At 48.0% G+C, this 24,342-nt stretch overlaps 1 protein-coding gene across 2 annotated transcripts in view; it reads left to right on the forward strand.

Moving 5' to 3' along the window:
* DYNC2H1 (dynein cytoplasmic 2 heavy chain 1) overlaps window positions 1-24,342 on the forward strand; it is a 1,763,151-nt gene that overhangs the window by 1,203,468 nt on the left and 535,341 nt on the right. For both annotated transcript variants that reach the window (XM_078657019.1, XM_078657020.1), the window contains exons 64-65: window positions 1,660-1,758; window positions 19,998-20,121. In XM_078657019.1, coding sequence (XP_078513145.1) covers window positions 1,660-1,758; window positions 19,998-20,121 — 223 coding nt within the window. The remainder of the gene's footprint in view (window positions 1-1,659; window positions 1,759-19,997; window positions 20,122-24,342) is intronic.

Here is a 24,342-nt window from a genome sequence, read left to right on the forward strand (position 1 = left end):
TGTAATTTAAATAATCTAAAAATATGAAAACTTAATTGTTTCCCCAATTGCCCTAGTTATGGTAGAATACACCTATCACGGTGCTCCTACCAATTGACCCTATGTTGTTTCCTGATTTTTCCGCTGTCTTCTCGCAGGTTGCAGCACTGATTAACCCTTCTCGAAGCTCTGGGTGTGTGTGTCTTGTCTCATACTTTCCTTGCTTCTTCTGCCATTAGTCTGCACTCTGACCTGCAGCCTGCAGTCAGAAGAAGCTGGTTGTTTAAAATACGTTTTAATCACAGGAGACGTAACGAGGGGGGCTTAGTTGGTGCGCTGCCCTGTGATGCTTGGCAGCGCCTCTCCATAACAACTTTCTCTCCAAAACTGGGTGTACAGTTTATTTTAATGGCTTTTGTTCAGGAGCTGGTGACCCTCATGATCTGCAAATCACTGCTCCATGCGGGGACTCCAGTCTTGAATCTCTTTCCTTGCATCTTCTGCAGTCCATCCTTCCTTGAACCCAATGGGTGGTGCAGTGTTTCCTTGGTCTCTCTATACCAGTGGTACCTTTTGGCTTTTACTATGCCTTGTGACTTGTATGCTTTCTGATGTACTTTTCAACAGGTAAATTGTGTGCACCTGGCCTTGAGAGCGGTAGGATGGCTTACAAAATGTTAATTTGCAAAGTAATTTGAAAGAAAGTAAGATATCTACTCTTTTTGGCCGCTTACTACAATTGAAGTAGATCTCCCATACTGGGTGGTTCATAAAAACTCCAGGCGTATTCTGTCTCATCCAGACTTAGGGCCTGATTACGATCTTGGCGGATGTGATACTCCTTCACAAACTTGACGGATATCCCGTCTCCAAATTAGTTGTTCCAGAGGATATTATTGAATTGTAATTTGGCGGACGGGATATCCGCCACATTTGTAACTGAGTAACCCTGTCCGCCAAGATCGTGATCAGGCTCTTAATCAAGCAGTGTCCACAAGGCGGACCATTTAAGTGACAAAGTATAGCCGAAATCTGCATTTGCACATCTAACTTTTTTAATTGGGTGCTTAATTTTCTGTTGCAAACCCATGTTTATCTACAGCAGTGTGTTCCTTTTTAACTAAATGACATTCATAAGATTTTTTGGCCTTCACAAGACTGTTTCCAATGCACCCAATAAAATAAGGGGTTGCTCATTTCCCATTCACTCCCTGAAACTAGTTTCACCAACTGTTTTGGGATTAACTTTACAAGTAATTCGAGGGTGACAGTGGCCATGCACAATGTTTTTGTCTATCTACCATCATGCATTTTGCAGCTACCCTTTACCACATGACACTTTCTATTCCCCATATAACCATAAACTAACATTGGTATGTTTTCTGCTGTTGTAAGTGCAAATTTGGAATTTAGAATTATAAAATTAATTCTATTATCTTCTAAATTACCCTCATGTACTCAAACACCTGCATGAATTCGGCCCTTCATGACCAAGTTTCTTGAAATTGTCTTACTCCACAGAAATCTTTTGCCGTTGATGGCCTAGGTACCATCTGAGAACATATATTTGTAGTTTATCATGGCTGAAAGTGAGAAACAAGGTTTGTGTTCTAGGGATCCACAATGCTAAAAGTGTTTCTACTGGATTGTGTAATATGTTGTTTTTTTGTTTTTCGCCAGAGCCAAGTGTGTCCTTTTCTAGTTGATCCTTCTTCACAGGCTACAGAATGGCTTAAGACACACTTAAGGGAATCACGTTTGGAGGTCATCAATCAACAGGTATAAGTTTTTTTTCACATACAGTATCCCCTCATGTTTTCCTGGGAAATACATTTGTTTGTATAAACGTTTTGTAATATATGTTGATGGTGGCTGTGATCGTCTGCTTTTTAGTTTAATGAATATTAGATTACCCCATGTAAATATAATATTGTTTGGATAGTGCACTGTCACACTCGTCCTGTCACTCCTGGTTACCCTTTCTCAGGCAGCAGGACTACTCACACACAAGACAGTAGCTGTTGTACGGGGAGGCATTCCATACTGAAAGGGCTCCCTGGTGTGTCTGCACCATTTAGGGAGGTTGAAGCTGGTAGCAAGCTGGTGACATGTAAGATCCCCTTCTGGACTGCATATTACTGGTTTATATCCGCTCCTCTTGTTCATACATACCGCAGCCAGCACACATTAACCAGTTAGTAATCAGAAAAGTGTGAATTAAAAGTGGCACAGCCACAGAAGGGCAGCAGTTCAGCAACGTCTTCATTATGAGATTCTCCTGTTACACTATTTCTGTTGTCCAGACCTGGTCCTGCCTTTCTTCTCTTGACTAGACAGTTAATTAGACACCTTCTACTCACTTTGTTTGACCTCCTTCTCAGTTCTGACACCATTGCGTCGCCGTTGCACAGCCCATCAAGGCTACCACCTTTGGCTCCTGCTTCTGGCCTGCCGACTACGATGTTGTTGTCAGGCTCTTGTCTGCTGGTTCCGATGGTGATACTGTCGATGACGCTCCTTCTGATGTCGAGGCGTCGTCTTCTTGGAGTCAACCAGCTTTGGTTACGCGTTGGATGCTGCACCAATGGAGTCGCCTTGCCCTGACTCTTTTCCTCTGCTCTCTGGAGCCCTTCCTCTGGTTTATCCTTCTGAGGACCATGGTTTTTGAGGTACTAAGGAAGGTGTGGTGTGTCACCATCCCACCCCCTATGCAGTCTAGCTAGTTACTTGACTTGGGTGACGCCAGTGTCTTAGAATCTCTCCAGCCTTCTCCTGGTTTGGCTACCGAGGCGAGTTCCACTCTGGCGGACATGCTCAATTGAGTTTCATTTGTATTGGATTTATAACTTCCTTCTGTGAAATTGTCAGTAGACCCTTTACTTGGCATTCTGCATCCTGGTCTGGCCATAGAGTCTGTCCTTCCTTTGACTGTATGTCTTTTTATTATCCTGTTGGATCCTTGGGTTAAATCTGAAACAGGGCTCTCTGTGGATCGTTCTATTTCTCATAGGCATCGCCCGGCTCAGGACGATCCGTCCGGTCTCCTTAGACATCCACCTAATAAGAGTTTTGTGGCACAGGGTGCTTTAGCCACCCAGAATATTGATTTTATTCCTCCTGTCCCTCTAAAAAGAGAGGCCAGGACACTTGACGCTTGTCATAGGTTTTTTTCCTCTTCTAGCTCTGCCCTGCAATCTCTGAACACTTCTTGTGACCGTGCTCTCTTCTCCCACACCTTGTGGGACGCAGTGGAGTGCCTCTTGCCCTCCTTTCCAGAGGAGGCCCGGAATGCTCATGTCCCATTGATACGTGATGGGCATCAAGCTGTCAAACTCAGCACCTGCCGTGGTATGGATACCATGGATTCTGTTGGTCGGGCTATGTCCTCTTCTATAGCTCTATCTCAGCATGCATGGTTGTGTACTGCAGGTAGGTCGCCCCCCAGTCGCCACACGGTCCTCCTGTGACGCTGTCCCCCGGTCGCCTGCTCCTGCCGCCTGTTCCGTGAGCCCTCCTTGAGGCCCACCTGTTGCCCTGTGCCCTCTCTCCCCCGTTTTGACTTTTGCCCATCTGTGCCGTTTTTCTCTCCCCCCTTGGTGTACCCCGGTGCCCCCTCTCGATTCTCTACCCATCTGTGCGGCTTCTCCCCCCTGCGTACCCTTGTGCAACCTCTCCCCCGCCTGTCATTTTGTCCGTTTTTGCTCTTTCCTCCGCCTTCACTTCCCTGTTTCCCGCCGTTTTCGCCGCCTGTGCCCCCAGGACCCCTGGCCCTCCCGCTCTCCCTCCGTGCCAGTTTCCTGACGCTGTGCCCTGCGGCCCAGCCCACCCACTGCGCCCATTCGCCACCCCGCTCCCGCCTCCCAGCTGCTCCTCCCTCCCACAGCCCCTCATATGGAGGCCGCGCAGCACGGAGGGGAGCGACCTTTGACCCTGCCTGCAGGTAGGTGCCCCCCCAGTCGCCACACGGTCCTCCTGTGACGCTGTCCCTCAGTCGCCTGCTCCTGCCGCTTGCTCCGTGAGCCCTCCTTGAGGCCCACCTGTTGCCCTGTGCCCTCTCTCCCCCGTTTTGACTTTTGCCCTTCTGTGCTGTTTTTCTCTCCCCCCTTGGTGTACCCCGGTGCCCCCTTTCGATTCTCTGCCCATCTGTGCCGCTTCTCCCCCCTGCGTACCCTTGTGCACCCTCTCCCCCGCCTGTCATTTTGTCCATTTTTGCTCTTTCCCCCGCCTTCACTACCCTGTTTCCCGCCGTTTTCACCGCCTGTGCCCTCTCCCCCCTCCCGCTCTCCCTCCATGCCAGTTTCCCACCGTTGTGCCCTGTGGCCCCGCCCACCGGCTGTGCCCATTCGCCACCCCAGTCCCGCCTCCCAGCTGCTCCTCCCTCCCACAGCCCCTCATATGGAGGCCGCGCCTAAGGCAAGCCCGTCTGCGCCAGTCCGCGCCCGTCCGCGCCTGGACCTCGACGATGTCTACCCACCCGACGGACTTACCACGCCACCACCCTCCACGCACTCAACACCGACCGGAACACCGCCTGCTACCGAGCCACCCCGAAACGAACCCACGGACCCTTCACCTGCCATGCCTGCAAATTCACCTGCCTCCGAACATGCACCGCACCGCCAAGCCAAGCACCAGCAACAACCACCTCAAGTGCATCCTGATCAACACTTGCTCCGTCCACAGGCACGCCGTCGAACTCTGGAACCTCCTCGACACAGCATCACCGGACGTCACCTTCCTCACGGAAACCTGGATGAACGCCTCCTCAGCCTCCGACATTGCCATAGCCATCCCGGAAGGCTACAAGATCACCCGGAGGGACCGCACTAACCAAACCGGAGGAGGCATCGCCGTCGTCCACAGAAACACCATCCGCATCACGACCAACTCCGACGACCCCCTCGCCGCCGCCGAGCACCTTCACTTCCAGATACACACCCACACTAAGACCACCCTCAGAGGCACGCTCATCTACAGGCCCCCGGGACCACGCACACAATTCAGCAAAGCCATCGCAGACTTAGTCAGTCCGCACGCCCTCACCTCCTCAGACTACATCCGCCTCGGGGACCTCAACTTCCACCTGGAGAACAACAATGACAGCAACACCGCCACCCTGCTGGACAACCTCGCCAACCTCAGACTCAAGCAACTGGTTAACACCCCCACCCACTACGCCGGCTACACGCTTGACCCTTCTTCTCTTCCAGCAAGCACATCTCCTTCAGCCACTCCAACACTCTACACTGGACAGATCACAGCTGTGTCCACTTCAATTTCAGGAGAACCACGACCCACCACCACCCGCAACAGGTTCCCCGCAGAAGCTAGAGCAAGATCACCGCCGACCAGCTCACCACCTCCCTCAGCCAGAATCCCCCCACCAACACGACGGCCCCCAACGAAGCAGCCCACAACCTCACACAGTGGCTGACCAACTGCGCCGATGACCTCGCACCACTAAAGAACCCTCCCAGCAGACCCGGCAGAAAGAAAGCCTCGTGGTTCACCAACGACCTCAAAAACTCCAAGAAAAACTGCTGCACCCTCGAGAAAGCCTGGCGCCACGACCAGACTACAGAAAACATGACAGCCCTCAAGACCGCCACCCGCAAACACCACCAGCTGATCCACACCACCAAAAGGACAACATTTAGAGAACGACTGGACAACAACACCCACAACAGCAAAGAACTCTTCAGCATCGTCAAAGAGCTCTCCAACCCCAGTGCCTGCAACAACGTCATCACACCCTCGCAAGACCTCTGTGACTCACTCACCTCGTTCTTCCACCGCAAGATCTCCGACATACACAACAGCTTCGGCGAACAGACCACGCACCCAACCACCGAACCAATGCCCCCCACCACCATCCTCTGCACCTGGAGCCTGGTCAGCACCAAAGACACCACCCGCATGATGAACACCATCCACTCCGGCTCCCCTACTGACCCCAGTCCACACCCCATCTTTAACAAAGCCGACTCCATCATCGCACCCCAACTCCGGGACATCATTAACAGCTCCTTCGCATCCGCCACCTTCCCGGAGAGCTGAAAACATGCCGAGCTGAACGCCCTCCTGAAGAAACCCACTGCAGACCCCACGGACCCCAAGAACTTCCGACCCATCTCACTCCTCCCTTTTCCTGCCAAAGTCATCGAGAAGACCGTCAACAAACAACTCTCCGCCTTCCTCGAGACAAACGGATCCCTCGACCCTTCGCAGTCTGGCTTCCGAGCCAACCACAGCACCGAGACCGCACTCATCGCAGCTACCGACGACATCAGGTCCCTGCTCGACAACAGAGAAACAGCTGCCCTCATCCTCCTGGACCTCTCAGCAGCCTTCGACACCGTATGCCACCACACCCTGATACAGCGCCTAAGCAACACCGGCATCCAAGGATCAGCCTTGGAGTGGATCATCTCGTTCCTCGCCAGAAGAACCCAGAGAGTCCGCCTCCCCCCGTTCCGCTCCATGGCCACCGAAGTCATCTGCGGCGTTCCGCAAGAATCCTCACTCAGCCCCACCCTCTTCAACGTCTACATGAGCCCCCTCGCAGCCATCGCACGCCAACACAACCTCAACATCATCTCCTTCGCAGACGATACCCAGCTGATCCTCTCACTCACCAACGACCCCACCACTGCCAGAACCAGCCTCCAGGAAGGAATGAAAGACTTCGCGGAATGGATGAAGCTCAGCCGTCTGAAACTGAACTCAGACAAAACGGAAATCCTCATCCTGGGACCATCCCCCTCCACCTGGGACGACTCCTGGTGGCCCCTGGCCCTGGGCAGCGCCCCCAAGCCAACCGACCACGCACGCAAACTGGGCTTCATCCTGGACTCCTCCCTCATGATGACCAAGCAAGTCAACGCCGTCTCGTCATCTTGCTTCAACACCCTGCGCATGCTCCAAAAGATCTTCCGGTGGATCCCCACCGAAACCAGGAAGACGGTCACCCAGGCCCTCGTCACCAGCCGTCTGGACTACGGGAACACCCTCTACGCTGGAACCACAGCCAAACTCCAGAAAAGACTCCAGCGCATACAGAACGCCTCGGCACGACTCATCCTAGACATCCCCCGTCACAGCCACATCTCCGCCCATCTGAGAGACCTGCACTGGCTCCCCGTCAGCAAGAGGATCACGTTCAGACTCCTCACCCACGCACACAAGGCTCTCCACGACATGGGCCCCAAATACCTCAACAACCGCCTCACATTCTACACACCCACCCGCCAGCTCCGATCGGCCAGCCTCGCCCTCGCCTCCGTCCCACGAATTCGCAAAACCACTGCCGGAGGAAGATCCTTCTCCTACCTGGCGGCCAAGACATGAAACTCCCTCCCCACCCACCTCCGGCTGACCCAGGACCACCTCTCCTTCAGGAAACAACTCAAGACCTGGCTGTTCGAGCAGTAGAGACTACCCCCCCCCCCCCCAGCGCCTTGAGACCCTAGCGGGTGAGTAGCGCGCTCTACAAATTTGTATGATTTGATTTGATTTGATTACTTCCAGGTTTTCGAAGGCTGTGCAAACTTATCTACCTAATTGGGTTCCAGCCACTGCTGTTGCTTCCTGCTGTTTTTTTAATACATATCTGCCTTTGCATCTATGGGGTAGCTGTTGTGTCTGCTGTTCTTTTCAGTTCTGTTTATCTGGTACACCAGTCCCTTTAATTGTTCGGATCCATGTCTTGGTATCCTTATTTCACAAGAGGCTAGGTTTCCCTTTCTTTCCTGTGTCTTTCTCCTCCTCGTAGGTGGAGATACTGTTCTCTCCCTCACAGAGCTGTATGCCACTCCCACCTTGCGTGGCGTCGTTTTTCTCGGCGGCTGAATACTTTCTCCTTTTCCCCTCCTTCCTTTGGGAGAGGCTCCGTTTACCCCCCTCTTTAGGTCTCGCCTAGTGAATGCAGCGCATGCTCTGCTTCGCTTGGCGAGACTCTATTGACGTCGCTTTGGTTTGCGAAAGGAGACAAACCATGTGCGCGCCCAGGCAGCCGATGGGCACGCTCACGGCGTGTGCATCAGCTTGGGCCCACGCACTGCGTGTCTTTCAGCTTGCGGCGTCTATTTCAGCTTGTTTTCTCTGCAGCAGTTCTCCACGCTGACAGGAGTAAGCTTCCAGTTTCTGACAGAGGCGAAAGAGGTAAATAACGTGTTGTAAATGACAGTGATTTAAAATGGAGGCTTTTAGTGCCCCTCTTAGGACGCCCTTTGTATTCTGCTCTGCAGGGAGAATGGCTTCTGTCTCAGCTTGCAGAACCCGCCACCGCTAATGGAATCAGCTTGGGTTCATTGAAGAACATCGCGAAAAATGTCCTGTTAGTGCCCAACGGTGAGTGTCTGCTGCGGATGGTGGGTGAGCGCGCGCGGCCTGTTTCACAACTGTGCCCGCCAGTGTTCCATCCCTCGTGCACATAGGTCATTCTTTATTTGCCGCCTGGTCCATGCGATCAATGCGAGAGTGTCGCATCCGCTACATAGACGAAGCCACTTTTAGTAAAAGCCACATCATAACGTTTACTCAAGGCCATTGGAATTATGCAGGAGTGGCGGACCAAATTATGCAGCAGGGTTTAAATTATGTGGCAAGAAAAGGCAAATTATGCAGTTTTGTGATATTATTACCACATTCGTCCCAGTTTGACACCTGAATGCACAAATAAGTAACAGAAAGGTGACAAGTCAACCGTTGTGAATGACCTTCCACTGTGCAGCAACAGGTCACCACTTTTGTAGAACCTTTGATTCGTTATATCTAAAAACATTTTTTTTTGTTTTGTTAAAATATGGAATTCATGAAGATAATGGATTATGTGCAAAATGCGGTAAAAGCATTCTTGCAGTGAAAACGCAGCGGCCACAAAATTGCATAATTGCAGTGGCTCTTTTAACAAGCATTTGCAATGCAATAGGTCTCGCATTTACGCGAGTTTCAGCTATTGACCTTGCAAATGACAATGCCTTTTATTCTTGTTTTCTTTTTTAAAACATAAATGAAAGGCATGTAATTTACAATACTAATAGATTAAACTTGTGTAAATGTGAGACGTATTGCATTGCAAATGCTTGTTTGGTGGGGGAGTTCATTACTTTTTCTTTGGTCATATCCTATCTTCTGTCCAACTGCGTATTTCTGTTACTTCTGCACTGTCATCTAATGTTGGGGGCTTTCCTCCCCTTCCTTGGGTTCGTTCCCCTTATACTTTGTACTTATTACCTGTTTCTCAAGTTTTTGTGAAGCGTTGGTCAGGTTTCTTGCCTGCTTCTCGAGCTTCCATGGGTTGGACAATGCGTGATTGTCAAAATCGACTGTGTTGCCCTTCGTTTCTGGCAGCCCTTTTGTTTCACCCTGGTGGTCTCCTTCTTCCTGATGGATTTTCCACATGCCGTTTATTCATCCGTTCCGTTCACCTGTTACCACCTTCTGGCACCCTTCCTCAGTTGGTGGTGGTTTTCCAGCCTTGCCTTGTCTTTCTGCCTCCACCTCAGTTACTGTCGTAACTTCTTCTTTTCCGACAGTAGGATGTATTATCACTGTCCTTCCTTGGTTACCTCTGTTCTTGGCGTATCCTCTGTCCTCCACTTCTCGTCCTCCCTCTCACTGGTGGCGACGTGGATTACCTTCAGTAGATTGGATATTATTTTGCTGTACCCTACATGACTTTTGTGTCTACACGTATTTCTATGTTTTTCAAATGCATATTTATCCTTATATACATTTATCTTGGGATGTATATGCCTTTGAATGTATATACCTATCTCTTGAGTCATCTCATGTAGATGTCTTTTACTTCAGCTATATATAAATGTTTGTGTGTTAAACATATGGTCTTCTGGCCTTCTATATGGTGTACGGCGCTCCATTTTACTTACACCCTTCTTGGTGACTTGGTTCAACCTTCTTGGTTGTACTCGTCTGTTTCCTTTCTTCTCTTCAGTGAGCCTCTCTGTTACATTATTCTGGGGGATGCCTAAATTATCTTCAAGGTACTTAGTATCAGAGTGGTTTCTTTTCACCGTTCTTATTGTTTTACTCACAATGCTCTTCAGCATTCAGTGTTCTCTCTTTCTCTTTTCTCCATCATCTATCATTGGAGGTCTATTTTTTTTTTTTAAATCTGTTTCTCAGAATAGTTTCCTCGACGATCGATGGGTGTTCTTTATTCATTGTCTGTAAACAACTCAAGACCTGGCTGTTCGAGCAGTAGCGGACCCCTCCCCCAAGCGCCTTGAGACCCTTCCGGGTGAGTAGCGCGCTATACAAATGCTATGATTGATTGATTGATTGATATTTGCTGTGGCTGAGCACGCTGTGTATTTTCCTTCCATTTGGTTTTCAGCCTGGACTCTATGGGCTATTGTCCTTGGTCCCTTTGCATTCCCCAATCTTAGGCTGCATCCCCTTTTTTTTAGTTCAAATCGTTTTTATTGAATACACAGAAGGGAAGACAATACAAAAACCAAGGTGTACAGAGCTGACAATCAAGGCATAAGCATATCCTGGAGAAGAAAAGGTTCCAATATACCATGGTTTTGCATAAAAGAATTAAGAATGAGTCCATGTTACACTAAAATGAGGACAACAGCACCAGCTCAAACAACAAATTATAACAAATTATAGAACACAAGGAAGGTAGAAAGAATAAGAACAATAAGAAAATAAAGATGACCATATTAATTTAGCCTATTGGTAGTTATTGATAGTTATTGAACCAGTGACAACAGAGCAACACCAAGTCAAGGTGAATTGACACTGACCGAGACTGAGGCAGTATAAATACATTGTAGGTCGAAGAATTTATGGAGGGTCGTAGCAAAGTTCTAAGGAGTCAAGAGAGCCCCAAAGTTTTCTGTGTGATTTGCGCCATGGTGAAGTGTGAAGTGCCTCGTTGTCCGCTCCTCTTAGTGAAAACAACCACTCTTGCCACAATTTAAAGGAGACTTCATTGAAGCTCTTCCACTTGCTTAGTACAACTTTGCACCCCAGGGTGAGCATGAGATCCATTAAATGCCAGTCCTCAACATTTTCCAGATGAGGATCTATAGCTCCTAGTAAAACATAAGCAAATTATTTTGGTGGACGGTAGTGAAAGGTCATTTGAATGTAATTATAAATCCTGTCCCAGTAAGATTGTAATAGCGGACAGTTAAAAAGCATGTGCGCCAAGTCACCAACCTGAAGCTTGCAGTTCCAGCAATTGGGGCTATCAAGAAGTTTAAGTTTAAAGAGTTTCTCCGGAGTCCAATACGTTCTGTTTATAATCATTAGTTTCGTTTGAGAGAGTATAGGCGAGATTTTGCTAAGGAAAGGGGTCAGGTTTATCTTATCCCAATCAAACGGTATGTTGAAGGAGTTTTCTTCTTTTTCCCAGGATGTTTCACATTTCCTGTGTGTTTTTTGTGGGTTAGGGGAGAGGAGCTTGTATATCATAGAGACTGTGTGACCCTTTTGTACCAGTTGGGATAGCCTACCGGTTAGTGACGGATCGGAAGGAGAGATGGAACGGGCTGAAATTAATGATTTGAGATGGAGGAATCTGTAAAAGTCCATGGGTGTAAGTCCGAACTGGGCCTGTAAGTTGGAGAAAGGCAAAGGCGAGGAACCCGTGTATAGGTCCTTGACTGAATTAATCCCACATTTTGACCAGTGTTCCCAATAGAGGGACTTGTCATTTTCTTTTAATGGCCGGGTTGTGGCATAAGGAGGCCAGATTAGATTTGTGTATTTTGACCTTATTTTTGTGGGCCCTCTCAAGTTGCAGCAGGGCCCTCTTAGTGTTGAGTAAGATGTACCTAGAATGGGGAAAGGCGAAAGTGTCAGTCGTCAGTATAGCAGAGAGAGGCATATTGTTAATGATCGCTCTTTCTATATGTACCCATACAGGAGTGTACTTCCTTCGAGTGAGGGAGGAGCCAATTGGCGCTCTGTTTGCATAGGTAGGCAATCTGGTAGTTCCTGATGATCGGCAGCCCTATACCCCCTTTCTCTTTAGGTATCTGAAGTTTGCGTAAGGAAATCCTTGGTTTCTTGCCCTGCCATAAAAAGGTATTAAAAAGTTTATATAACTTCGTCAGGAAGTTGTTTGATAACATCATAGGCAACATGCAGGTAAGATAATTAATCAGGGGGGTAATCATCATTTTCAGTGTTTCTGCTTTGCCCCACCAAGAAAGGAATTTTGGGGATCAGCCGTCCAGCGGGTAGGAGATCTTTTTATAAAGGGCAAACTCATTTGTTTTAAGGGTATTGATTAGATCCTTCTCAAATTCCACACGAAGGTATTTGAAGGATTTAGGCTGCAAAAGTAAACCTGAATTACTTTACCAATTACTGAATTACTGTTTACCAAAGTAAACCTGAATTACTGAATTACTACCCCTTTTTGGTCTGCCTCTTTTATTGGTTCTATATCGTGCTTCTCATGGTCTTTTAGCTTTCTACTCCCTACAGGCTTTCCATAGCCCCTTTTCTCGGAGATCAGTTCTTTTGGTGAGCATCTTTGCTTCACCTTTCATTTTTGGATAGTCTGGTCCCTTTCTAACTTTTGTACCTGCTTCTTCTATTTGGGAATCTTTGGTGAGGTCAGTTGACAACCCCTCCTAAGGTATTGCTAGATGTCTCTATTAGATGGACAAGTTACTTATCTTTGGTAAAATCTGATCCGGTGGAGACAAGATCTAGCCTTAGATTCCTTCTCCACCTACCCATTCTTCCTGCTCTGCAAACTAAGGTCCTTGTTGTCTCCAAGATCCCCTCCTTGCATACTACTACAGTTCTTTCAATCTGTACACTTGCTGATATAAGATTTTTCCTTTTTGGCACACTGTTTCCAGAGACTGTTTTTCTTAGTTTATTGCACAAAGAGATACGGCAGAACTGCCAACTTGCGAATGCACATCCAATATAGGCGAAACCAGCAGCGGACACGTGTTTCGTCCGAAAGACCTTTCTCAAGGCTAACAAACAACAGAAGCGCATGTAAATTTTCCAAATGATTTCTGCCATAAAACAATCAAATACGAGTATGTTGAAATTACCTTTAGTCTCAAGAATCAGTAGATAGCCGTTCCCGCTGCTTGAAGTTCACCTGATAGAGCTTTCATAAGCCTGTATCTTTGAGTCACTCTATGTTCTCCTCCGAACCACCTCGCCGTTTTTCTAAGTGGCTCCGTTTTGTTGCTATGAAAATCGTCACAAAAGAAACTGCCGTCAGTACGTTGCGGGAGGGCTTATATGGACTCCGTTGATGTAACATTCGGGAGACAACATCGCTACGGAGTTGCTCGACACCCTCTACTGGCGTGCATGGGTATTGCTGAAAGAGGGTCCGGACCTAGTCTGGCGCCTGGGGAGGATTCTAAGATAAGGAATTTGCAGCTAGGTCCTATCTCTACTAGATAAGGCATTACCTAAGGTACGTTACTTGTCCACCTCTGTGAAACCTTTACTCTGAAGACAATGAATGCCACAGAACCCATACCTTAGGAAAATTCTCTAGGTTCCAGACTGGTTCTGGAAACCTTTTGCTGAGCAACAGCTTTCCAGCGTCACCAGTGTCCCCAGCTATTAGGAAGGGCAGCCTCACTGGACTCAATGTAACTACTTCAGAATTAATAAGGCACCAAACGGAACACTTGCATAAGGTCCTATTTTTCCACACCTCATCAATGCACGTCTGGAGCTGTTCTTGGTGCTTCACCAATTAACTTCTCAGCTTTTTGACAGCAACGAGGTGAAACGTATGATTCATTTTTCAGGGTATAAACTTTGTTGCAGATGCCACGAAAGCATGTCCCTGTGAGACCATATGACACCTGCATCTTAGGTCTATATCTCCTATTTCTTAATACACCTGACGGCCATTAAGGAGCGAGAGGACAAACCATTTTTGGTCAAAGACTACCGGAACACACCAAAATGTTCTACTTCTCCTTCAAATAAGGTCTCAGATAGGGAACGTTCTCTGACGAGATTGTGCCATAAGAAGAAGAAATCCTCCTCTTCAAGGAAAAGGTTTCAATCCTTAGATAATTGGAATCCTAATGCTGTCCCACCCATGCCGGGCTCTTCCTCACTGGCAGAGCTGATTTCAACATTAAAACAGATCAAGCGGACATTTTTGACTCTTTTGACTGATCCTGCAGAGGTTGAGACCATTTGGATAGCTACCCTGGATTGCTTCTCGATGGCTTTGTTACCCCCTTGGCAACTCGCCAAGGATGGGGCTCATCTTGCTGGTTTGACAGCTTTGGGGGTCTGACCATGATGCCACCTGACTCTGTATCCACAGGCTCAGACCTCAGTGCCTCCAAAGATGTCAGTGGCCTCCGAGATGCCGTACCATCTGTGTTCAGCTCCATCACTGACAGTGACAAAGCTAAAGTTAAGGCCTCTTTTAATGATGAGCACTTTAGGCAGCCTCATCCAAAGGCACAGAGATTTGCCCAGCTGTAACAACTCTCTTGCCTTACTTTGGTGAACCTAATAATCTCTTCCTCTCTTACAGCTTTGGCACTGGACTTTACCTTGATTTCCAAAATATAAGTGGTTTGGATACCTTTCCAGAAGGGGATATCCTTTACCCCACAGGCCCTTCTTCACACAAAGCGTCTTCTTTCTAAATGGTGGTGTGAAAATTAGCCAAAGCTTTGGAGCTGACTACCGTCTCCAGGTGCAAAGCTAGCATCTACTGTTTTGGAGCTTCTGCTGTCTTTCAGCGAGGCAGTGTGAGAGCCTCTCCTGGCTGCTTGAGAAAAACCCTTCTTGGGCATGGTAGTTTATAGACACTTAGCTAAACGGCACAGACCTGCCTTGACTAGTCCAAAGTTCTTGTCTTCACACCCTTCAACTGAAACTCTGTTGGTTGAAGTCTCCTTCGCTAATTGAAAAACAAATCCTTTTCCATGACCCATTCAGTCCAAGGATCAAAAAGACTTTCTCTGTGTGAAGAAAACATGTCTTTGCTTCTGGCTGTCTTGCCTTTATCGCACCAAAAAAAACAATTTCCTCTTGGCGGCGATGCAAACTGACTGTTATCAGTCTCCAGGATTAAATAAAATAGCAGTTATTGGTGTATATTCTGTGAACACCATGACATCACTCCATGGAAACAGCTGTCACCGCCTCCCTTGATCGCTTCAAGGACAATTGAATTGCAGCTTGCTAGCTGATCCTTACCTCCCAAGGAAACAGTTCAACCAAAAGTACAGGAGTTGTCAACGCTATTTCCAGGCACAACACTCACAACATAGTGAAACTTTTCAGCTAATCCAGATGTCCCAAAAAATGCCCTTTTCCTTTCAGGACAGGGGGAGTTCTGGAATATGCTAACGAAAGCAGCAGATCCTGTCCCCTCCATTTTCTAGCTGGCTAGGCGTCCTCAAAACCTCAGACTCCACTTCTTAAGCTGCTTGCTATGACATTGTTGAAGGTTGTATCTGATTCTCGCACTTTAACTGATTACTAAAAGGTTAGGGTGCCCTTCAGAGGAAAATCTTTTTTTTTGCTGTAGGTTGTCTTAGAGTTTCAACAAGCTTAGTTCCTTGGCCATCGTTTTATCTCTACTTCTTAGTTTTCAGGTGGAGATGACAGGTTGCATAGGATCCATCCAAGTGGGGCCTCGAGCCGTTATCTGTACTATACCAAGAAGTTTATGGCACATTATTAACTTTTCGTAAGATGTTGTGGAACAAGTTGGGTTAAGTTTGTAAGCTATCAAACTATTTTTAGGCGAATTTCTTCAGTGGTGAAGTTGGTTAAGAGTTAGTGAGTAGGTATCCTTGTGTGAATTTTAGGGCGCATACTGTAAGAGGGAAAGCAGCAACATCTGCCTAACTGTGCAGTATCAGTGGATGCAATTTATTGTGCTCGTTCTTACATTCATCTGCTAAGCATTTTTTGGATGCTCAATTGAAAGAGAAATCTGTTTGCTGAGGCAGTCCTTCTGTGTTTCCTGGAATAGGTCTTGTGCTTCTCTCGCTGGCCTCCTCTTTTAGATTGTTTTAGGAGTTGTTCACACAAGGACACTCAGGCGGTTTTGGGGGCCTGGGGCCGTTTTTAGGTCTCGCCTGTCAATGCGCATGCGCATTGAGCAGAGCGAGACTATGGGGGCTTAAACAAAGCTTACCTACACTGGCGATTCACTGGCGATTTGATGAAGTGCATGTGCACTTTTAACTCAATGCGCAAGCGCAATTAGTTAAAATGCGCGTGCACAGCATCAAATCGTCAGCTTAGTGCCGCCAGCAGCTCTTCCCGCTCTGCCCCCTGCTGCATCCAAGGCTTGGCGCTGTGCCTCAGCCCAGCCATTCTCCTCCCCTAATTACCCCCTGCGGCATCAAAGGCTTTTTCACGGCCGGCCGGCCGTGCTTTCAGTTCACGGCCGGCCGGCCGTGTCTCCTTTTCTTTTTTTTTTTTTCATTAATTGAATGTCTTCCAGCAAGCTCTCCTCATCCGTAGCTTTAGGTGTGATGACAGCATTTCCTTATAAGATTACTGCTCTCTTGGGAATATATGAGGGCAGGAAGCATTCTGAATTCGGCTGATCATTATCAGAGAATGTTTTGGTGAAAATACAGGACTTTTCTTATGCGTGCTGCTACAAAAAGAGCTCAGCTCTCCTTAGCTACGGGAAAGCTGTTTGGCTTACTTCTGCTCGCTCAGCCAGCAATTGTGCCATGTGGTGTGTTTTTAGCTTTACTAGCTCATTGGTGTGTACTGGCTTGCCACTTTGCTGGAATAAAGTACTGGCCATAACGCTGAATACAACTTTCTTTTAATTAGTTCACCAGTTTGCTGCCAAGTGAATTTGAGAGTAATAGTGGCAATCATGTTTGAAACTGCATAACGTGAGCGGAATAAGCTTGCAAGCCGCAATCACCCCACATCCACCACATCCACCACCACATCCACCACCACCTCCACATCCACCACCACCGCATCCACCACCACATCCACCACCACATCCACCCTCACCCTCACTCACCCTCAACCCCTCACCCTCAACCCCTCACTCACCCTCACTCACCCTCACTCACCCTCAACCCCTCACCCTCACCCTCACTCACCCTCACCCACCCTCACTCACCCTCACCCTCACTCACCCTCAACCCCTCACCCTCACTCACCCTCACTCACCCTCACCCTCACTCACCCTCACCCACCCTCACCCTCACCCTCACTCACCCTCAACCCCTCAGCCTCACTCACCCTCACCCTCACTCACCCTCACCCTCACTCACCCTCACCCTCACTCACCCTCACCCTCACTCACCCTCACTCACCCTCACCCTCACTCACCCTCACTCTCACTCACTCTCACTCACCCTCACTCACCCTCAACCCCTCACCCTCACTCACCCTCACCCTCACTCACCCTCAACCCCTCACCCTCACCCTCACTCACCCTCAACCCCTCACCCTCACTCACCCTCACCCTCACCCCCTCACCCTCACTCACCCTCAACCCCTCACCCTCACTCACCCTCACCCCCTCACCCTCAACCCCTCACCCTCACTCACCCTCACCCTCACTCACCCTCACCCTCACTCACCCTCAACCCCTCACCCTCACTCACCCTCAACCCCTCACCCTCACTCACCCTCACACTCACCCTCACTCGCCCTCACTCACCCTCAACCCCTCACCCTCACTCACCCTCACACTCACTCGCCCTCACTCACCCTCACTCACCCTCACCCTCACTCACCCTCACCCTCACTCACCCTCACTCACCCTCACTCACCCTCACTCACCCTCACTCACCCTCACCCACCCTCACCCTCCCCCACCCTCACCCTCACCCACCCTCACCCTCACTCACCCTCAACCCCTCACCCTCACTCACCCTCACTCACCCTCAACCCCTCACCCTCACTCACCCTCACTCACCCTCAACCCCTCACCCTCACTCACCCTCAACCCCTCACTCACCCTCACTCACCCTCACTCACCCTCACCCTCACTCACCCTCAACCCCTCACCCTCACCCACCCTCACTCACCCTCAACCCCTCACCCTCACTCACCCTCACCCTCACTCACTCTCAACCCCTCACCCTCAACCCCTCACCCTCACTCACCCTCAACCCCTCACCCTCACTCACCCTCACTCACCCTCAACCCCTCACCCTCACTCCCCCTCAACCCCTCACCCTCACTCACCCTCAACCCCTCACCCTCACTCACCCTCAACCCCTCACCCTCACTCACCCTCAACCCCTCACCCTCACTCACCCTCAACCCCTCACCCTCACTCACCCTCTACCCCTCACCCTCAACCCCTCACCCTCACTCACCCTCACAACACATATTGTGTTACAATAGGTGTCACATTTGCGAAAGATAAAACTATTGGCATTGTAAATAACAAAGCTATTAATTTCTCTATTTTCAAAACAAGCACATAAATAAAAAATGTGTCCTTTACAATACCAATAGCTCAAACTTTCCTAATGCGAGACCTATTGCATTGCTGTGCTTCTCTCCCCTGCTGCACTCTCCTGCTCTCTAGAGATGTGGCCTAACGACCAGAGCTGCCATCTAAGTCACGTAAATACAAAACATGTTGCATTCCAAATGCTATAGGTGTCACATTCGCGAAAGTTATAACTATTGGCATTGTAAATGACAAAGCCATCAATTTAGCAATTTTAAAAACCAACAAATAAATAAAATGTCATTTACAAGACCAATAACTCCAACTTTTCTAATGCGAGACCTATTGCATTTGCAATGCTTGTTGTTACAGGGCCGTTTTTGCAGTTGCTGCAAAAACGGCCCTGTAACAAAATCGGCCGAAAACCGGCCCTGGCAATGAGCGCGGTCGCACCCCTAACCCCCCGGGGGGTGGGGGCCGGCCGAGCACTTTGCCATGGCCGGTTTTGGTTCCCAGTCCGGCCCTGATGACACTGCAAGAAGAGTATGCATTAGAACAAATTACTTCCAGTGCCTGACCGGCCGTAGTGGGCATCAGGCGTTTGCCTGGGGGTCCGGAAGGGTCGGTCCGGTTTTGTTACTTTGGGCCTGTTTTGCACCGATGCTGCACTATCGCCCCCCAGTAATAAAAGCAGCAGTGCTGAGGACTGGTTTTGTTAAGCAGCAGTGCTTGACACTTGCGCCCCCCACCTCCCTTGAGGGTGGGGCTGGTCCGACAAAATTGCCAGGGCTGCTTTGGGTTCCCAGTCCGACTCTGATTACTTCACTTTTGTATCTTTCTTTTTGATGCATACTGCTCATCTGCAGATTCCTTATGACCATCCACCTCCCTTCTCCTGAAGGAAGGGTTCTGTTTTCAGTCTTAATATTATACTGGAGATAGATATTAACAGAACTGACATCACTGGCGCTCTGTCATTTTTGTAGAAGCTTCAACCATGTATCCTCGCAGGTCTGCACTGAAGCAGTCATGTGACTTTTAGCGCCAGAATTGAGGCACTGTTGTGGATTTATTTCTAGATCTAGTCCGGCTCCATGCATGATTCATCTAAAGAAATTTGCAGCAAGAACAATATCCATCAGAAAGAACATTAAAGAACCTAAATAACCAGTTCTTCTGTTAAATACGGGATGTTCTGCCATTTCATTGGTTTAGTTGTTGTAAATGATTGGTTGGGGTGTTGATGCATGGAAAAGCACATTTAATTATGGAAGAATGGGATTGGTAATGACTGGATAACTCAACGGAGCGGCCCACTCCTCCCCCCCCAGTCTCCCCCAGTCCCCCCAGCGCCTCCCAGTCCCCCCCCCAGTGCCTTGAGACCCTCACGGGTGAGTACTTGCACTTTACCAACCCTGACTGATTGATAATCTGAAGGCTCACCTTTGGATTTTTTTTTTAAGGCACAACAGTAAGTTTTGTATTTTAATTTTCTTTTGAATGTTAGGATTCGTATACAACTTGTTATATAAAGGGTTATTCGTTTCGCTAGAATGGCCAACATTTAGCATTCAATAAATAGATTAATTTTTGGAAAAATCTACTTTGTTTTCCTTCCTATCAGGATGCCAACTTTATGACTGCTCTTGAGCTGGCAGTGCGCTTTGGAAAGACGGTTATTATACAGGAGATGGATGGAGTAGAGCCTGTTCTGTATCCTTTACTTCGAAAAGATCTTATTGCCCAGGGTAAGTGAAGCTCTGCAAGTACATTGTAGTTATGTGCCTGAATTTCAAAATGCAACTTTACGGTCCACCTCTTCGCAGACAAGCACTTCATTTGTCACAGTCAGATGCTAGTCTCTGAATACATTTTCATAGCTAGCCTACACTCATTCTTTTCACAGAGAATGACACAGAAGAGGGATGTAGTATGCAAAGCAGAGAACCAGATACTTTACCAATTATGGTCAAACATTTTTAGATCATGCTAAAGGGTTCATATGCAAATGACACGGAAGAATTGTTCTGTTATGGGTGTCCTTCTTTTTTGTTTTGTGCAGAAATCTGTTTATCAAGGTTTTGTATTATAAACAGTGTTAAAAGAACAGTCCTCTATACGGGACAACCATTAGGAATACGTTTGAAAACATACAACATGCATGAGCAGTTCTATCAAAGTGGAGGACTTAATAATAAACAATATAACATATGTCCAAACAAACATTCCCCAACTCCGATCCCTCTCCTCACAACACCTGAAGAGGAGTACAACCCATCATCACATTTATTAAGCTTGAACTTCATCTCTCCCTTCTCCCCTAGCAAAAAACTTGGGGTGGTCTCTGCAGCTCAGGTACTCCCAACCCACAGGACAAGTCTTATTAGTTATATTCAGTCAATAAGACCAAGGACCATCTATTGTGGTGGAAACACAGTACTTGATATAGGGGCTTCCACTTGGCTTCTAAGTAAAGATGTGAGCCATTATTGTTGCTAGTTAATCGCTTCATTCCCAGGATGGTCCACATTCTGTGGTACCACGGAGCGAGATCAATGGTAAATCTTTTTTCTTCCAATTAAAAGCTCTGCTTAGTTTTGTCGCCCATGGACATTGAAGAAGCATATGCACTCACACTTGGTCATTGTTCAAGACTGTCCGACTTCAAATCCAGGAACATCACATCTGAGGAGGCTGAATCGGATGTCCCAGCATTTCCCTAAGGGTGGCGGACACCAAAGAAGGTGTGAATTTTTGGGCAGTGCCACCAGATGTGGACTATATCTCCCATGGCATTGCATCCCCTACAAAATTTGTGATTTATATTATGTAACATTCGGTGAAGATGAATCGGGGTATAATACCACCCATACAATAATTTATAATGGATTTCTCTGCCTGTGGCTGCCTGTCGAATGCGGACTTGAGTAATCCAGTATCTTATCTGCGCATATCACAGGTGTTCCTTTTAGAGAGTTGGAACTTAGCCTTGCATTACTCAAAAGTATTATATAAATTAGTGCAATATATGACAGAGATCATTCTGCATCCCCCACTGCTCAATTGTTGAAATGAGTGTCCTAGAGCTGGAGTAAAATCACCATTAAAGTGGATAGGAGTGTAAGGTGAGAGGCAAGTCTTCAATCCACAGGCCTCCACAAATCTCTCCCACACCCCTTCAAGTTGGTACTAACTGAAGTGCACAAGTAATAATAATAATAATAATAATAATAATAATAATAATAGAATTTATAAAGCGCATGGTTACGCCATCTCGGCGTGTCCCCGCGCTAGGTGAGAGGAAGGAGACAGATACCACAGCAGAGGACTGCCTAACACTAAGCAGAGACCAAGTGGGTTTTCAGCAGCTTTATAAATTTGATTTCAGAGCATTCAAGCCTCAGTTGGATAGGCAATCTGTTCCAATTCTGAGCAGCTAGAACCCGGAAGGAGCAGCCTCCCATTTTGGCCTTCCTCACCTTGGGAATTACCAGCTGCCCCGTCCCTCTGGATCTAAGAGACTTGCTAGGAGCATACTTGGTGACTAGGTCTCTTAGATAGGCCGGACCCACATTATGGGCAATACGGTGACATATGGGGAGCGTTTTGAACATCACTCTTTTCTTGACTGGGAGCCAATGTAATGAGTCAAGTGCCTTTTTTGATGCCGCTCTCCTAGGCTGCATCAGGGCCAACCGGGCGGCGGCATTCTGAAGAACCTGTAGTCTCCCTAGGCCCTTAGCAGTGGCTCCCAGATAGAGTATGTTCCCATAGTCAAGACGCAATGTAATCAATGCATTTATCATCGTCTTCCTCGCCCCTAGTGGGAGGAGATCCAGCGTTTTCCGTAGTTTTCTTAATACGCAAAAACATTTCCCCACTACTCATCGGATGTAACCATCATAAGAGAGAGAAGGATCAACCCAGATCCCCAGATTTTTCGCCTCGGTACAAGGGGTAGGGATAGGCCCCAAACTCGGAGGCCACCACTCCGAGGTCCAGCTAGAGGTGTTGCCTCCCACCACCAACACCTCCGTCTTGCTGCCGTTCAGTTTCAGGCAGTTCTTATCCATCCAGGAGGCGAGCTTCTGCATACAGGCTCTGAAATTGGAAGACGCAGCCTTAGGCGCCTGGGATAGGGAGACCAGTAGCTGGGTGTCATCAGCATAAGAAACTACATCTACTGCGAAGCCCTTCACGATCTCTGCCAAAGGAGACATGTATAAATTGAACAGGGAAGGACTGAGGACTGAGGAACTCCCTGCTCCAATTCAATATCTTCGGAGTAGTGTACACCCTGCCTAACCTGGAAACTGCGCCCGATTAGAAAGGATTTTAGCCACTTCAGGGCCGCACCCGAGACACCACCTTTGTTCAGACACTGTAGCAAGGTGTAATGTGCCACAGTGTCGAAAGCAGCACTGAGATCAAGCATAATCAGTGCCATGGTGTGTCCCGCATCAGCCACTTGTCTGAGGGTTTCCGTGGTGAGAAGTAGAGCGGTTTCAGTAGAGTGGCCAGCCCGAAATCCTGATTGAGAGGGATGAAGGAGACCAGCGCCTTCCAAATGGGCCATAAGTTGGTGATTGACCACTTTCTCCGCGACTTTTGCCAGATCTGGTAGGAGTGAAATAGGTTGCAGATTTTCTAATACGTCTAGGCTGACATTAGACTTTTTCCTAATAGGAAGAACAATTGCTCGTTTCCAACCATCAGGCAACATGTGCTGAGTAAACGAAGTAGCCAGCACATTTCTGATGAAAGGTTCAAGCGTGTCCAGGCTAGCCCCCATCACTTTGGGTGGAGCAGGGTCTCGAGGAGAGCCAGATTTTACACTCACGCAAATGCTCCTTAGGGTCTCAGGAGGGGGGACCGTGAAGTTACTCAATCTCAGTCCTGGACTACTATTCTGTACTGCACTTCCTGAGAAGGAAGAATACATTTTTTCCACCTTCTCTGAGAAGTAGGCACAGTGTTGGCTCAATATTTCTTTTCAACCCACACTAAATCCCAGAGGGGCCTACATACTATTGCATGGTCCGTATAAATCCAGTTCTTGTCAAATTCCGCCACACTGAGGTGACATGGTGAGCAAAAGAACTTTGGGTTGGGATGCTACCCAGAGCGATTGCCATTGGTTAGAGAAATTGCAAGCATCCACCCATCAACTTTTGTGTGTTTCATGTACGGCCCTAAGTGGCATCTGTATGCCCAGACATGGACCCCATGTTCACTGTGTCACTGGAACCAAGCTGTACCCAGCTGATTTACCCATAACTAGGGCGAAACTGGCCATGAGTTGCTTGTGTTCTGGTTTCGGGAGGACATGGTCTGGCATTTCGAGCTGTACTGTTCCCATAAGAAGCAGGCTCAAGACTGATGTGCATATGGCTGGGTCGAAACTGAGGTGGCATGGTGAGCAAAGGAACTATGGGGTGGGATGCTATCCTGAGCGATTTCCAATGATTAGACAAATTGCAAGCATTCCTCCCATCACCTTTTGTGGGTGTCAGATTCCACCTTGGACCATCCCACAGCTATTCCTAATTTTTGCTGCTGTATAATACAGGGGGAAACCAGAAAGAGCCAGAGCACCATCACCTTTGACTTGAATAAGAAGCTTCTGTGGTAATCTATTATTCCTCCTAAAAAACCTGGAGAGGTAATTTTGGATATGTTTTAAGTAGGGTCTGTCAACCCATATCAGTAGGGCCTGAAACAAATATAAAAGCCTCAGGAGAACATTTATCTCAATTGGATTGATCCTTCCTATCCAGGAAACTATTTTCATCAGGTTTCCAAACCAGGTTTTATGGTGGCTATGGGAAACACCGCAGTGGCACAGTGGCACTTCCAGAGGCATTGCAAAGTTGCAGCAGAGTCTGATGGTGCCATCTATCAGCATGCAGGAGCAGTTGCTGAAAAAATGTCCACTTCCAGTCTGGCACTTAGGGAATACCAAAGGTGAT

The sequence above is a fragment of the Lissotriton helveticus genome, chromosome 8, assembly GCF_964261635.1.
Source record: "Lissotriton helveticus chromosome 8, aLisHel1.1, whole genome shotgun sequence".
NCBI classification, from domain to species: domain Eukaryota; kingdom Metazoa; phylum Chordata; class Amphibia; order Caudata; family Salamandridae; genus Lissotriton; species Lissotriton helveticus.